The 14,606-nt window shown below is 31.8% G+C and overlaps 1 protein-coding gene across 5 annotated transcripts in view; it reads right to left on the bottom strand.

Moving 5' to 3' along the window:
* Nucleotides 1–14,606, bottom strand: part of Csmd3 (CUB and Sushi multiple domains 3) — a 1,083,924-nt gene that overhangs the window by 241,800 nt on the left and 827,518 nt on the right. For all 5 annotated transcript variants that reach the window (XM_005316223.4, XM_078016771.1, XM_040293722.2 and 2 more), the window contains 2 exons: nucleotides 8,937–9,075; nucleotides 5,587–5,774 (listed from right to left, as the gene is read on the bottom strand). In XM_005316223.4, the coding sequence (XP_005316280.1) occupies nucleotides 5,587–5,774; nucleotides 8,937–9,075 (327 nt within the window). The remainder of the gene's footprint in view (nucleotides 1–5,586; nucleotides 5,775–8,936; nucleotides 9,076–14,606) is intronic.

The following is a 14,606-nucleotide window of genomic DNA, read 5'->3' as shown; positions in this document are numbered from 1 at the left end:
TAAATAAAATAAAGGTATTATGTCCAACTGCAAATAAGAATTATATATATATATATATAAATTCATATCTAAGCTACATAGTTAAACATACATAATTACATGCTATAATCCATACATCAATATTGAAATGAATTACTTTGGGGAAAAAAAAGCAGGGCTTCCTCTAACATTTGTTTATTTAAATGATCTTCCCCCTTAATAACATATATCTATGCCACATTACTGAACCTAAAAGTGTATCTGCTGCTTGTATTGCACTTGGTTAATTTCACATTAGGAGGACTGTAAAGGATTCTGTTTCTCTACTCTGCAACTCTTCTTCTTCTTCTTCTTCTTTTTTTTTTTTTTTTTTAGAGAGAGAGAGAGAAAGAGAGAAATTTTTTATATATATTTTTTAGTTTTCGGCAGACACAACATGTTTGTTTGTATGTGGTGCTGAGGATCGAAACCGGGCCACACGCATGCCAGGCGAGCGCGCTACAGCTTGAGCCACATCCCCAGCATCTTCTTATTTCCTCTTGTCATTCCCCACATTTCTATTAGAGGTAGCCCAATTTTAACCTTTACAACCTTTACAAAATTCAATGTATGGTCTTTTTGGATAGATAATCTATGCAAATACCAGGTATTTTCAAAGCTAGCAGTAACAAACAAATAGAAATACAAAGTCCATTCACAAAAAGGGAACTGTGTACCTAAAAATAAACTAGAGACTTAAGAACATTTAGAAAAAAAAAATATATATATATATAGAGAGAGAGAGAAAGAAATAGGAAGATTAGTGCATCCATTTTTTGGAATAGGATGTTAATGGGTATGAATGATGCTTGAGATTATTTCCATTTAATTGTTTTTATTATTATTTTAGTATAGATTGCTTAAGGAATAATCAATGTATAATGTAAGGGCCATCACAATAAATTCATAGTACCAAATGTGATTTTCTACATCAGGATTTATCCTGTATTAATGAGAAATCAGGAGATGAGTACAACTCTGAATCTGAGTCATGGAACAATCAATTTCTTGGTGTTTGGCTAGTAAAAAACATAATTATAATATACCAAATTTTGATGACTTGCAACAGAAATAATGTATTTCTTCCATTCATAAAAGTTTTCAAAGAGTTTAAGGTTCTTTTATATTCCACGAGAGACCTGGAAGCTACACTTTAGGAAGAACACTGTATATAGTGTTTAGTTAAATGTCTCCCAATTTAACTAAAAAAGGAAATGATGGAATTAGACATTTAAATTGTTTTTATAGACTATCAGGGGAATGACAAATGTTCACTTCCTTCCTTTTCTTCTTTCATTCCTTCCTTCCTACAAATAATTAAGAGCTCACTATCTGATCTAATTCACTCTGGAAATTAGCAAATAGTTAAACACAAGAAATCCTGACCCTTGTGGAGTTAATAGCCTATTAAGAAAAGAACTTTATTAAATAAATAATTGCAACTGATGAACATTGCATAAAGGAGCATTCAGGAAACTTCCTGGAGAATAGAAATTAAAGTGAGCATGGAGAGAAAATGAAGAACTGATTAGGTGGCAGGGAGTGGCCTGCACGAGGGGAGGTAGTGTGCTAGGGTGTGGAAGTTGGAAACCCCAATTCCCAAGTTTTAAATCTAAGCTTAATGACTTAATCCTTTCTTAAGCACAAGTATATACATATATACATTCACAAAATTTGCATCCCATATATTATACTCTAAAAATTGCCTCTTGAATCACTTCTCTTTCCATTAGTTCCATATCCACTGAATCAATCAATTGTACACCAAAAATACTGAAATAAAAAAAAAAAATCCAGCAAGGGGCTAAGCAACTCAGTGAGACCCTGTTCCTAAATAAAATACAAAATAGGGCTGGGGATGTGGCTCAGTGGTCGAGTGCCCCGGAGTTCAATCCCCAGTACCAAAAAAGAAAAAAAAAAAGAACATGCTTTAAGTCAAGGTATATAGTATAAGACAAAAGGGACATGTTTTACTCACTAGGTCTTCTCAGTTTATTTTAGGGATCCACATTTTATCTTGAAAATAAGAGATGTTTGTCTCTTTGTGACAGTTATAAACATCACTACCAATTTATTAGCTTTAAGAAACTAGATATATAAAGAGAAAATATTTCTCAAAATAAGGATACACCATAGCTTAAATGTGTTGGAAACTTAATCCCCAATGGAACAGTGTTGTGAGGTGGGACCTAAGAAAAGGTGATTATGTCATGCTGCCTCTACCTTCATGACTATATTAATGTAGTTGTCATTGGAGTGAGTTAGTTATCTGGATAGTGACAATATTATAGAAGCAACTTTTTTTTCCTCCCTTGCTGATGCTCTTGCTCATCTTTTCTGACCCTGATGTCTTCTGTCCTGAAATGATGTAGCAAGAGGGCCTTTGCCAGAAGCGGGCATCTTAGTATTAGACTCCCAAGTCTCCATAACTGTAAGAAATAAATGTTCTTTCTGTGTAAATTACCCTGCATTATAGGAGCAAAAAGGACTAAGAAAAGATAGAAAATAGGGAGACTGATAAGAACAAAAATAGACCTTAGTGAATCTGAATTGAGCCATAAAATTTTTCCACAGATAAGAGACTTTGAAGATCAGCTCAGATAATTAATTATGTTGAATTTGGTAAGTATGCTGAAAAGAAGTATTTTTTAAAGTAAAAATAAGATCTTGTATGGAATTGTCAGTTGGCATTGGTTTAGTGACTGAGGATGATGAGTAGTAGTTACCATGGAAGAGGAAGGAGGCAGAAGTATTTAATGGGGTAAGTATATATTTCTTTCTGCCCATTCTCTTACATTTTTCTTTGTCTTTACCATTAGTGGGAATACTAATTTATATGTGCTTATGCAACTCATTTGAACAATCTGATCCTCCATTCCATCATTTCAAAAATACTTACAATCCTGTTTTAATGGCTTTTTTATTAGATTTTGAAGTGTGCCTGCTAGAGGGAGGACAGAGACATTGCATTAAAATGGGCTATTTACTGTAATCAGAACAGAGGAAGTACATGACAAATAATTACCATTTTTTAAAAGTCATGTTTGTGGCTCTTTTCCTATGATTAAATAAATCATATATTTTTGGAAATAATAATGGTAGCTGATCAAGGTGGGAAATAAGAATTGATATTTATTTGGGCAAAGTATGGCAAATAGGTTTTATCTCAAGGGCTCAATTATATTTATACAAGTAATGGAAATCTAGAATGTTATATAAAGGCAGGATGGTGAAGTCATGTTTATTTTCCAAGAGAAATCTTGCTACTATCTTTAGCACCATTTGCCATGAACATCACAGGAAGGTACTTTCCCCATATATTTTTATCCCAGAGATGTTTAGAAATGTTTTCCAAAATACTAATTAGCAGTAGAACTTACATGTATCTATCTCCACAGACCTACTGTTTCCTTTCTTTGTGTGTTTGATCCTTCCTTCTTTTTTTTCTGTTTCTCAATTTCCTTCCTTCCTTCCTTCCTTCCTTCCTTCCTTCCTTCCTTCCTTCCTCTCTCCTCTCTCCCTCCCTCCCTCCCTCTTTCTCTCTGCAGGTTATATTCATAAACTTTTCATCTTGCCTTATAAGTATCCATCCCTAGGCAAACTTCTCATTTATAAAATGCAGGACAGGAATATAGCTCTCAACTTTTTTACATTTCAAGAATGTTGTTATTCTATAAATTTAATTATGACTTGATTTAAAAAAATTCTTTAAGCTGCTCAAAATCAATCAATCAAGTAATTATTGGATATTTACTTGGTGTAGGCACTATTCTAGCCATTCTATGTGTAGTAGTGAGTAAACAGATGAGTCCCTTGTTTTTAAGATCCTTGTGGTTTAGTATGTGTGTAGGAGGTTAGTGAAGTGTTGGAAATGAATCTTCTATAGCTGGTAAATAATATCTCAAGTTAGTATAACATTTTAGATATGAATGTGAACTCTAGAACCACTCTCAATCAAATTTTAGCTCCTCCATATGACTTTGGGCAAATTACTTAACCTTACTGTGCCAAAAATCCTTCACTTGTGGAAGTAAATTATCTTTATGTTAATTACTTCAAAGTACGCCTGAACACAATTAGAGCTAAAAAAAATAAAAAAGTTAGCTCTCTATTAACATTACTGTGACCAAGAGCAACCATCATACTTAAAAGTTAAACATTCCATGTGTTCTTTTAAAAATTATCAATAACACAAGGTTAATGATTATCATTACTTCTATATAATAGGGCACTGAAGTTTTTATCCAGAGAATTAAATAAGTCAAGAAAAAGAAACAAAGTACATACAGATTATAAAGAAACAGAATTATCAGTACAAATAATCCAAAAATGCTGCAAAATTCAGTATTCCTTCAATATATCCATGGACTCAATCATTAAAAATTCAATTTAAGCCAGGTGTGGTGGTGCACACCTGTAATCCAAGTGTCTTGGGAAGAGGAGGCAGAAAGATCATGAGTTCAAAGCCAGCCTCAACAACTTAGGGAGGCCCTAAGAAATTCAGTGAGAACCTGTCTCTAATAAAATACAAAAAAGGGCTGGGGGTGTGGCTCAGTGATTAAGTGCCCCTAGGTTCAAATCTTGAAGCAAAAAACAAAACAAAACACAACAAAACAACAACAAAAAAGATGTAAGTATGTTCCTATAGGCATTAAATATAAAATTTCATAATCTCACTCATTTGTGGAATTTAAAATAGTTTAACTCATTGAAATTGAGAATAGAATGTTGGTTATCAGAGACTTGGTAGAGTTGGGGTTAGACAGGGATAAAGAAAGAAGAATAAATGGGTACTGAACTACAGTAAGATAGAAGTAAGAAGTTCTGGTGAGCTATTGGATGGTGGGGTGACTATAGATAATATACCATATACTTTAAAAAGCTATTAAAGAATTATTTAGAATGTTCTTACCGTAAAAAATGATAAATATCTGAGATGATAAATATGTTTAATCTGATTTAAATATTACAAGATATAAATATGCACACATTTCATAAATTTACTTATTAATTTAAAAGATTTAAAAATTAAATTAAAAAATAATACATAAAGTTTGAATTCAAGATAGTATATTTAAGGAAAAGATCCATAGGCATTCTAACATAATTTACTTAAGTACTTGCAGAAACATTATAAAACACTTCAATTATCATTATATTTTCCCCATTCTGCCTATTGACACATTTAAATATTTGTAACACTTTCTGCAACATAATTGTCCTATACTTTGTTCTTCTTATCACTGATAGTACTCTGAATAAAAGTAGTTGAATAAAACTTTAGCTTCCCAAAAATATATTTTTTGTTCTATAATATATTGTAGCTTTAGCCAACTACTGCATAATACTAATTGTTAATTTTTTTGCCTGACACATTTCCTTCAGTAGTAATTAGGGAAATGCTAATTTCCTTCTCATTGATAGCAAAAGTCTATGGTGAGAACTCTTTTATGAGGCGAATTGTACATAGTCTGCGTTAAAAATGCAATGGCTAATGCAAAATTACTCTCCTATATAAAATAACCAGAGTTTAAATAATTCATAATAAAATTAAATGTTCATATTTACCTTTGTATTCTAAATGAAATCCAGTGTAACTAACAGATCCATCACTCCGAAAAGCCAAATGCATAGTATTTGAACTGCTTTCTATTCTCTCTGGTAACTTGCTGTCTTGAAAACTTCCAATCAGTGGACTATTACTGTCTGGTCCATCATATATATAGAGAAAGTCATAATTTGGTTCTATGCTAAAACTAAAGAGAGAGAGAGAGAGATACAGAAAAAGAGAGAGAGAGGAAGTAGAATTATTATTATTGCTAGAGTATTAACCATAATAATCATATAATCATATACTCAGTGCTTAAAAAGAACAATAGACCATGTCAAAATAATCTAATATAAAAAATTGGCTTGAAAATAAACACATTGAATATGAATGTCACATCAGCAGGGAAAAAGGAAAACAAAATCTTGATACTTTCAAATATTTCTACATTGTCAATTTATCTAGAGGAGATAGAAGATACTGTAAGGCAGAGAGAGTTTAACTAATGAAAATTGTAGGATTTAGAGTCAGAAGATGTGAGTTTAAGCCTTGCTTCTGCCCTTCTTAGCTATGTATCCTTAATCAGTTACTATATCAATAAAGTGAATAGTGTTAGCTATTTTAAATAGCTTTATCCATGTACTTTACATCATGAAAATACTATTTCAAGGCTCCTATTTCAAGCACGGTAGTATTAGCTTTTCATTTTTCTGAAAGTAAATATTTTCTTCTTTTAAAACAATGTAGGAGAAATCACACTGTTTCAAAATTAGATAATGTTGAAAATGATATTTTAGCATGTGAATTATTCAAATCAATATTTTAAATATTGCAGTTTCCATGATAAACTGGTTTTAACCTTCAAAAGCATGAGAATTTTCTTATAATGATCATATTAGTCATATTCATAGAAAGGAGACAAACAATAAATTGATTTATTATCTAACTTTATATTGTGGCAGAGAAACACAGTGAAAAGAAATGGGCTCATCTGAGTCATTAAGAAAAGTCAACAAATTCATGTTTTAAAATGAAAACAATAAAGCTTGACAATGTTAAACATCCATCAGTAACAAAACTAATTCAGTATTTTATCATCTTTGTATCTAAAAGAGATTTGTTAGGTGAAATATATTTCCAAATCTATGAAATGTATAGAGGTTAAGTTTATACAGTTTTTCTCATCCTTAACATGTGTGCCTCCATAGGAAAGCTAAGTCCAGCCACTCAATTTACTTATGCATAAATGGTGGTGAAGAAAGACTGGCATGGAGTACAAGTTATTAACCTTTTCATATATAAATATTCCTGTAACATGAGGAAATTAGAGAAACTTCACACTATCATATTTTGTTTTAATGTATTCAGTTGCTTCCCAAGGCCAGTGAATTTGTCTTCAAATCTTTCAGTGGAGCTGGGACCTGAATTTTGGTAACTGCTGGTACAAAAATGGCAAAAATCAGAAGATTGGGCCTGATTTCAATTACCCTTGTCCTGGGACAAAGCATAATCTTTGAACTTCATCTCTTTCCACATTAAGATTTCATGGTAATTACAACTTCCTAGTCTAACTCAATATTGGGAAGGAAACAAATGGTTTGTAATTGACACAGAAGTATTTATTATGTTCTGAAGGCTTAAAGCCTATTTAACAATGAAGTACAGAACATTTAAAAAATTTTGGTTTTGTCTTAAATGCTTAAAATATTGATTTATAGCTCCTTTGAAAATGAAAATCGAACAAAAATTATTTTTTTCAAGGAAATTTTAACATCTTAGCCATAATATTTTCCCACAACAAGTGGAAGAATAAATAGTACACTCTAATGGTAAATTATATTTTATAAGGCACTTTCATAAATATTAACTTGGTATTTCCAATAATCCTGTGGTATACAGAAAGGATTATGATTTTAATTTTATCAATGAGTACATAACTCCCTTAAAAGTCAGTTGTTTCCCTAAAGTCACATAATAAATGACAGCTGGAAACCAAATTTATGTCATGCGTTTCATTTAATGTAGTCTTCTACTCTTAATTTATTAACTAAAATAATTTCATAAGTAAACTAAGCCTTATATCAAACATCTTGGTATTTCTAATGTCTATGTTGTCATTTCCTCCACTTAAAAAATAGGGAAAATAATAGTATTTACTCAGGAAGTGGTCTTATAACAGGGTCCTTGCATATAACTAACAATATCATTTTTGTTGCATATATTTCATATATTCATAATTTTGCTAAATTTTTATGACTTCTATTATCTTTACTGCTTTTTTAAAATCTGGCTTTGATATATTAGAAAATATTGTAAATTTAAGCTTAACATTTTTCATAAATATTACTCAGCTTTAACACACTGGAGGCAGAAAGAGTGGTTTGTTTTACCTCTCTGTAGGGTCAACCAACTGGTTATACCAGGAAAATTTCTACTTAGGTAATACTTTTGTTACTATTACCTAACACTTCCATGGAAACCTTTATGTGGCTCTAGAGATCAAGTCCAGGGCCCATGTATGCTGGGTAAGCAAGCAATTCATCATTGAGCAAAACCCACGACCCTTTTCATTGAAACATTTAGGAAAGAGACCACATTCCATAACATAACTGTTGTCTCCATGTGAAGAAGCAAATATTCATTTAAATAAGTAACTTATTCAAGGTAACAAAAATGAGTGGCAAGGTTAGAACTCAAACCCAACTGCTTATTTTTCCCAGACAGGTTGCATTCCTTATTATTTCAGTACTAAGCTTACCCTATGATTTTTACTACTACATGACAAATGGAAGTTTGGAACACTCCGATGTAAAGCTCTATCTTGAGACAAGTTCTGCCAAGAAGTTATACAGAAATAACCCATAAAAATTTATTTATTAGTTGGACTTAACGAGACCACAAAAAAGGAAAGTAGTTGGGAATATGTGTCTTTCCAAGCCCAGCAATAGTGCCTTACATGTGGGTTTTAAAATATTTTGAAAGGTTTTGAGTGGTGTAAATATGGTTATTGAAGTGCTGACCTTTTAATCTTGAAGTTTAGGAAAAACTGAATTTTTGGATACAGTGATGATAAGTACAGAGATAGAGGAAATGTTACAAAGAGATCAAACTTTTAGTCAGTAAACCTCTTGATCTTCAACATGTTTCCCCAACTAGAAATCTGGTGAAGATTCTCACCCATTGACCTTCAAAACTGCTACACTATTATTAAAGGCTTTGCAAATTGTTAATTACAAAGTATTGGTATTGAGTTTGAAGAAAAATAATAATAAACGTCAAACACAGAAACAAAAAAATAATCACCTAGTACAAACACTACAGTGAAATAACCAAAAAATATTTTTAAATGTAGACTTGTGTAAGAACTCACCTGATGAATGCCAAGGAGATAACATAGTCAGTATTGACGGTGATAGTCCAGTCACAGTCCCTGCTATGTGGATATGGATGAGGAAAGTTTGGCGAAAGAATAAAGCCTGAAGATCCTGTTAAATTGCCTCCACAGGGTGCTTTAATTTAAACAAGCAAACAAAATCCCTTAAGAGATTAATAAAATTCATTAGCTATCAATATTTGTGAAAACATTTCTCTAAGAGGGCTTATGAGATTTTGCAGCACAGACCTGACTTTCATGGTACTGGATGCTTGAACACTGCATTTTCTTTCAAGAAGAATCATTAAAATATTGAATACATAGTATGAACATGGATTCATTGAATTAAGCTGATTTTCTGGCTTCCAAAATCAATAAAAAATAACATATAAAGTTCTTTCTTTATCCATTACTACTTTGTTTAGTGTAAAAAGAAACCATTTGTAAAGGGGTAAAGATGATTTCCCCATGGAGATAAGAAGGTTACTAGAAAAAAATAGGGGAAAAAATAAAACAAAATAAAATCTTTATAATAAATGGAGGGCCAGGGGCTAGAGTTGTGGCTCAGTGGTAGAGCACTTGCTAGTATGCATGAGGCACTGGGTTAAATCCCTGGCACCACATAAAAATAAACAAATAAAGTTATTGTGTTCATCTACAACTAAAAAATTAATAATAATAATAATAATAATAATAATAATAATAATAATAAATGGAGTAACAGATATAGTATCTTCAGCTGCTTTTCATCACTTCCCTGGTACCTTTTGTGTATTTATGGAACAAAAGGCTTTGATACTGTTAATGAGCAATAATGGATAATTTTCTGAGAAACTACAGTACTTTACAACTTTCTTATATTGAACATTAGGATATCTTTAAATCTAGTTGCCTGACTTAATGAAAATGGGCAGTTACTAAAGTCATGATAGTGGCCTCAAATGAAGGTATCTGTAGTTTTTCAGTAGAGAGGCTCAAAATACTGTCAGTGGAATTCAGAAAATAGGTTCTTCAGGGGATTGTTTTTCTTTGGTCTTAAAACAGATATGTTCAGAAAATAATGTATTACAGAGTTGATAGCATCAACAACAACAACAAAAACAGGGAAATGAAGTCCTGGATTCCCTGGTGGTGGGGTAGCAGAGTGGAATATAAATAAATACACGCACAGAGACATATACTTTGTGTTTGTATGGGGGCGTGGAAGACTGAATTTTCATGTTCTCATGATGTCTTCTACACATAATTGGCACATCAGCACTATTATGCGAGTTTTAAGATTATACTGCTGCCTGATAAATGTTACCCTTAAGCCAAAAGGCATGCTGATTCTTTTGACAGCAAAAACTGGTTTGGTTATATCAACATTTCAGCATTTCTGTTAGATATGCCAAATCATCATTACTGTGTGAATGATAATTTTTGATACCTTTTATTGTGTTCCTGCGTGCCCCATGGCTACCCATGTCTTAGTACCTCAGTTACTGTGTAGAAAATGAGCTTGGCTCCTACTATAATGGGGAATATTAAGTTGCTTAGACTTAATTGTTCACTACTCTTTTCCTATTATTTGTATATTTTTGTGGTATTTATCAATGATTATGCATAAAGTATCTCAACTTTTGGCAGCCTCTTCCTTCAAACCTAAGTGAAGCCTAAATTTGAGGGTAAAGAGTCCCTCCAAATAATCAATTAAAACCATTAACCTGGTTACATAATCCCTTTGCCTTCTCCAGAACCTTTTCTAATTAATTATCTTTCTTAAAGTATCACATACTAAATATAAAACAAATTCCCTAAAAACTATTTCCTTTCTCCTTTATTTTTTAACAGAGGATTGAATTTTTACCTGATGTTTAAGAAATCCTCACATCCCTCCCCATATACTTTTGTTGTTGTTCAGAAACAGAGCTTATTGTAAGAAAACATAGTTCCCCATAAGATTTATATAAGACTCCCTCATTTGACAGTAAAAAACCAGACATAGACCTGGCAAATTCCAATTCTTTGCCTCAAATGTTTAGTTCCTCTTTGTCCCTCTGATAAATCTTAGTAAAATTCTTGTCTACCAAACTTTGGTTATATGTCTCTTCTTTCCCTAGGCTTCTGAACTTTGTCCCACACCTAGCTGTGATTTAGCATGCAATCCTCTCTGAGAACAGTACAACACTCTGATCTACCAATCAGGAGACACTCTTTCATTCCACTTTTCATTCTTTCTTGCCTTGCTTACTCTTTTCTACAGAAGAAAAAACATTTTTTGTCTAACTCCTGAACCACCTAGATCTCTGGCTGCAGAGATCTATGCCCTGTTGCAATAATCCCCTTCTACCAATTGCAATAGTCCTTCCTTCTCACATCCACACCACAAAATGTTTTTTGAATATGAGTTTCTTATTACTAAAAGCAAATTATTTTTAATTTGATGCAACTAGGTATTTTTTTTTGAAAGGGAAATTAATAGTGTCTCTGTACCTATGTTCTTTATTCACCAAGGGGGAGAAATTTATTCTCAGTTTGTATCTCAAAGAAAAGTGCCAAAGTATTCATCCTGAGAATAATTACCTTATGTTTAGAATTTTATTTATTTAAAATTATATCCCAGGAGACATAATAACCTTTTTATTGGTTGGGAATGCAGATGTCTTTATCTGGCCTTTTCCTCATGCAGTTCTCTCCTCAACCATTGCTTTCTACCTCAGCCTCTTTGACTCCAAACAAATAATTCTTCATCAACCTTACTTGTCTTTTATATTTACAAATATAATAGATAATTTTCTGGCTTTTTCTTTCTTTTCATATTCATAGTCACTATTACCTAGAAGTGAATTTGAATTCACCTTAAATTCATTCACTTAGTTATTTGGAATTCAACTTCTATTCTTTTCCTAATGTTTTGTATAGATTCTTTTATTATTATTTTATTTATTTATTCTTCTTCTTTCACTTGATTTTATAATTTTGGTGTTCTGAGTTCCTAGCTAGTTTTCCTAATTTTTTATTCTATTATATTCCTTCTTCCATTTTATATACTACTTATTTCTTTTTCTATCTGTTCCTGCAGATCTCTGCTGAATTCTAAACCATAGGCCCGAGTGTTTACTGCATATCTCTACCTGGTAGTCTATAGGTACATCAGACATAGATTATCCAAAATACTCAAACCTCAGTTGAATTTGCATTTATCCCCATGTTCCTGAAAGGTTGGATTTACACTGTCATCCACCTAAATTCCTCAGACAGGAGACTAAAATTCTTCCTTTTTAAAAAATTGCTTCCTTATACCCAATCCATCAAACAGCCCAGCCAAGGCTCTATCTTAGAATTATTTTTCAGTTTGGCCTTTTTTTCTTGCCTACCACCATATTTGTTGACCTGATTCATCTCTCTCTTTAGAATTACAACAGCTTCCTCTAAAGATAGTCTAGATTCTACCAATTTGTCCTCTCAGTGAAAATATCTAATCATAATGTGTTCACACATAAAATTCTGTATTTGTTTTACATTGCCTAAAGATAATGCTCAACTTCAGTACAGATTTCATGACCAGACCTCTGCAACTTTTCTGATCTCATCAACTCAAAAACTATAGTTCTTTGTATTTCCAGGACTTTGCTTATCCAATTCCTTCTCCCTGAAATGCCATTTACCCTTCTACATTTATATAACTTTACTTACATTTTTAAGATTCATCACTGCCCTCAGGAAATTTTCCTGGAAATCCCAGTCTGAACTTTGTTTCAGCTACTCAATCTTCTCTAGTATCCATAGCAACCTTTGCTTATTTCTATTTCCCTTCTCATATTACATTTTAATATTCATTCAGGTGTCATTATTGACCATTAATATGTAAGCTAAAGACTGTTCCTTACATGGTACTTCATGCCTGGAATTCAGCACATGCTAAATATTCCATGAATGCTGAATTACTAGTGGTTCTTTTGATTATGAAAATAGGAGAGTTACGTGTTCAATCCAATTTGTACCTTGGTGTTCTGATTAAAAAAACATTTTAATTTGCATTTGGGGTTTTAAAAATCATATGTGAATTTGAAAAAAATGTAAGAAAAATATATGTAATAGCAAATATAAATATGCATGTATTGTACATAAGAGAATTGGAATGATAGTAAAATATTGCTTGTGATTTTTTTTCAGGTGCTAAACTGGTGGGATTATGTTCAATTTGATGGATAGTGAAGAATCAATTTTGTTTGTTTTACTTTTCCTTATTTTCTACTAAAAATGCTGGTATTCTTTATTGTTGAGAAATTTACATAGATACATATTATATGTTTGAATCCTTGATCACTGAAGATATAGAAAAAATCGTTACATATAGAAAAATCATTACATACATATTTTTGGTATTTTATTGGATATTGTACATGATAATACTCTTAATTCATCACAAGTTCCCCTAAAATTTCTTTTATTTTAGTATTCAGATTATTTATCAAAGGATTCTCAATATAGTTCAATGCTGCTGTTGGTTTTGAAAATCTACAAAGCCAGGAAGACAAGCAAAAATGTTAGCTGACATTTGTAAAACCTAAACAATCACTGAATAAAAATGAAACAAAACAAAACTATATTTTAAATATACTCAACCTTAAATAGCATTTAGAAATGCATTTTTACTTTTACTTATCTAATCAGAAAATTTTATTTTATCCAAAATAAAATCAGAAATCTATGAATTATATTTTTAGTTTCCATAGAATTCTTATATGAATGATTTATTCTGAATATAGTTTCTTGTGAAGCAGTTACATGGGCATCATCTATTGATAACTATTTTGTAATCTTCTTAATTTTTTTTTTCCAATTCAATTTTATTTGTATCTACTGTTTTTTTGAGCAGTCTACCCATGCTAATGTCTTTGTTATTTACCTTCATATTGAGTGCTGCTACATTCCCTCTGGCAATGTCAAAGTAATCTTCACACTGTCAATTTCATTGGAATGAATTCTATTAACTTTCTAAAGATGACGTCTCTTCTGTTTGCTATTTGCTATGAGGCTGACTACTTCTACATGTAAGCAAAATGCTTTATGCTCCAGGGTCTGAGACATAGACTTATGGAGTTTCTAAACAGTTCAGGGTTTAATCTTTGGCACAGTATTTCCAATCATGGAGTTCTTTCTTATCAGTTTCAGAGGTCAGGCTTTTTGCAGCCTTAGCGATTTTTCAGACTTTTTTTTTTTTTCAGCTTATTTTCTTTCTCAGAGAAGCTCTAATGCATATCTTCTCCTCAAGCTATCTTTCCCTACCAAAAAATAATATACTGTACCATAATCCACACAAATACTTTCCACAACCTGCTGCATTTAAGTAAGCTTTAGAACTCAATTTTTTTTTTCTTCCTTGTTAGCTAGAGCATTTTGTTGCCGGGATGGAATTTTATGATTACATATCTCAGAACTCATTAATCTCTTCTAATTTGAATTTTAGTATTTTCTAGAATAAAGTTATTCAGTATTTTAGAATTCTGCATTAAAAAATTTGGCATAATGTAGCCCTTCTGGTAATCCTATTAAGTGCACATATCTAAGAATGACAACAAAGTGAGAAATTCCACATAAATTCTGTGGTGTTCTATTATTTCCTCTCTATATAATAATTTTCCTGATGCACTATGTAGTCAAATTATACCTAATTAGAAA

Source organism: Ictidomys tridecemlineatus, chromosome 7, assembly GCF_052094955.1.
Source record: "Ictidomys tridecemlineatus isolate mIctTri1 chromosome 7, mIctTri1.hap1, whole genome shotgun sequence".
Classification (NCBI taxonomy): Eukaryota; Metazoa; Chordata; class Mammalia; order Rodentia; family Sciuridae; genus Ictidomys; species Ictidomys tridecemlineatus.
Note: the sequence above shows the minus strand (reverse complement) of the source record. Positions and strands in the feature narration are given on the sequence as shown.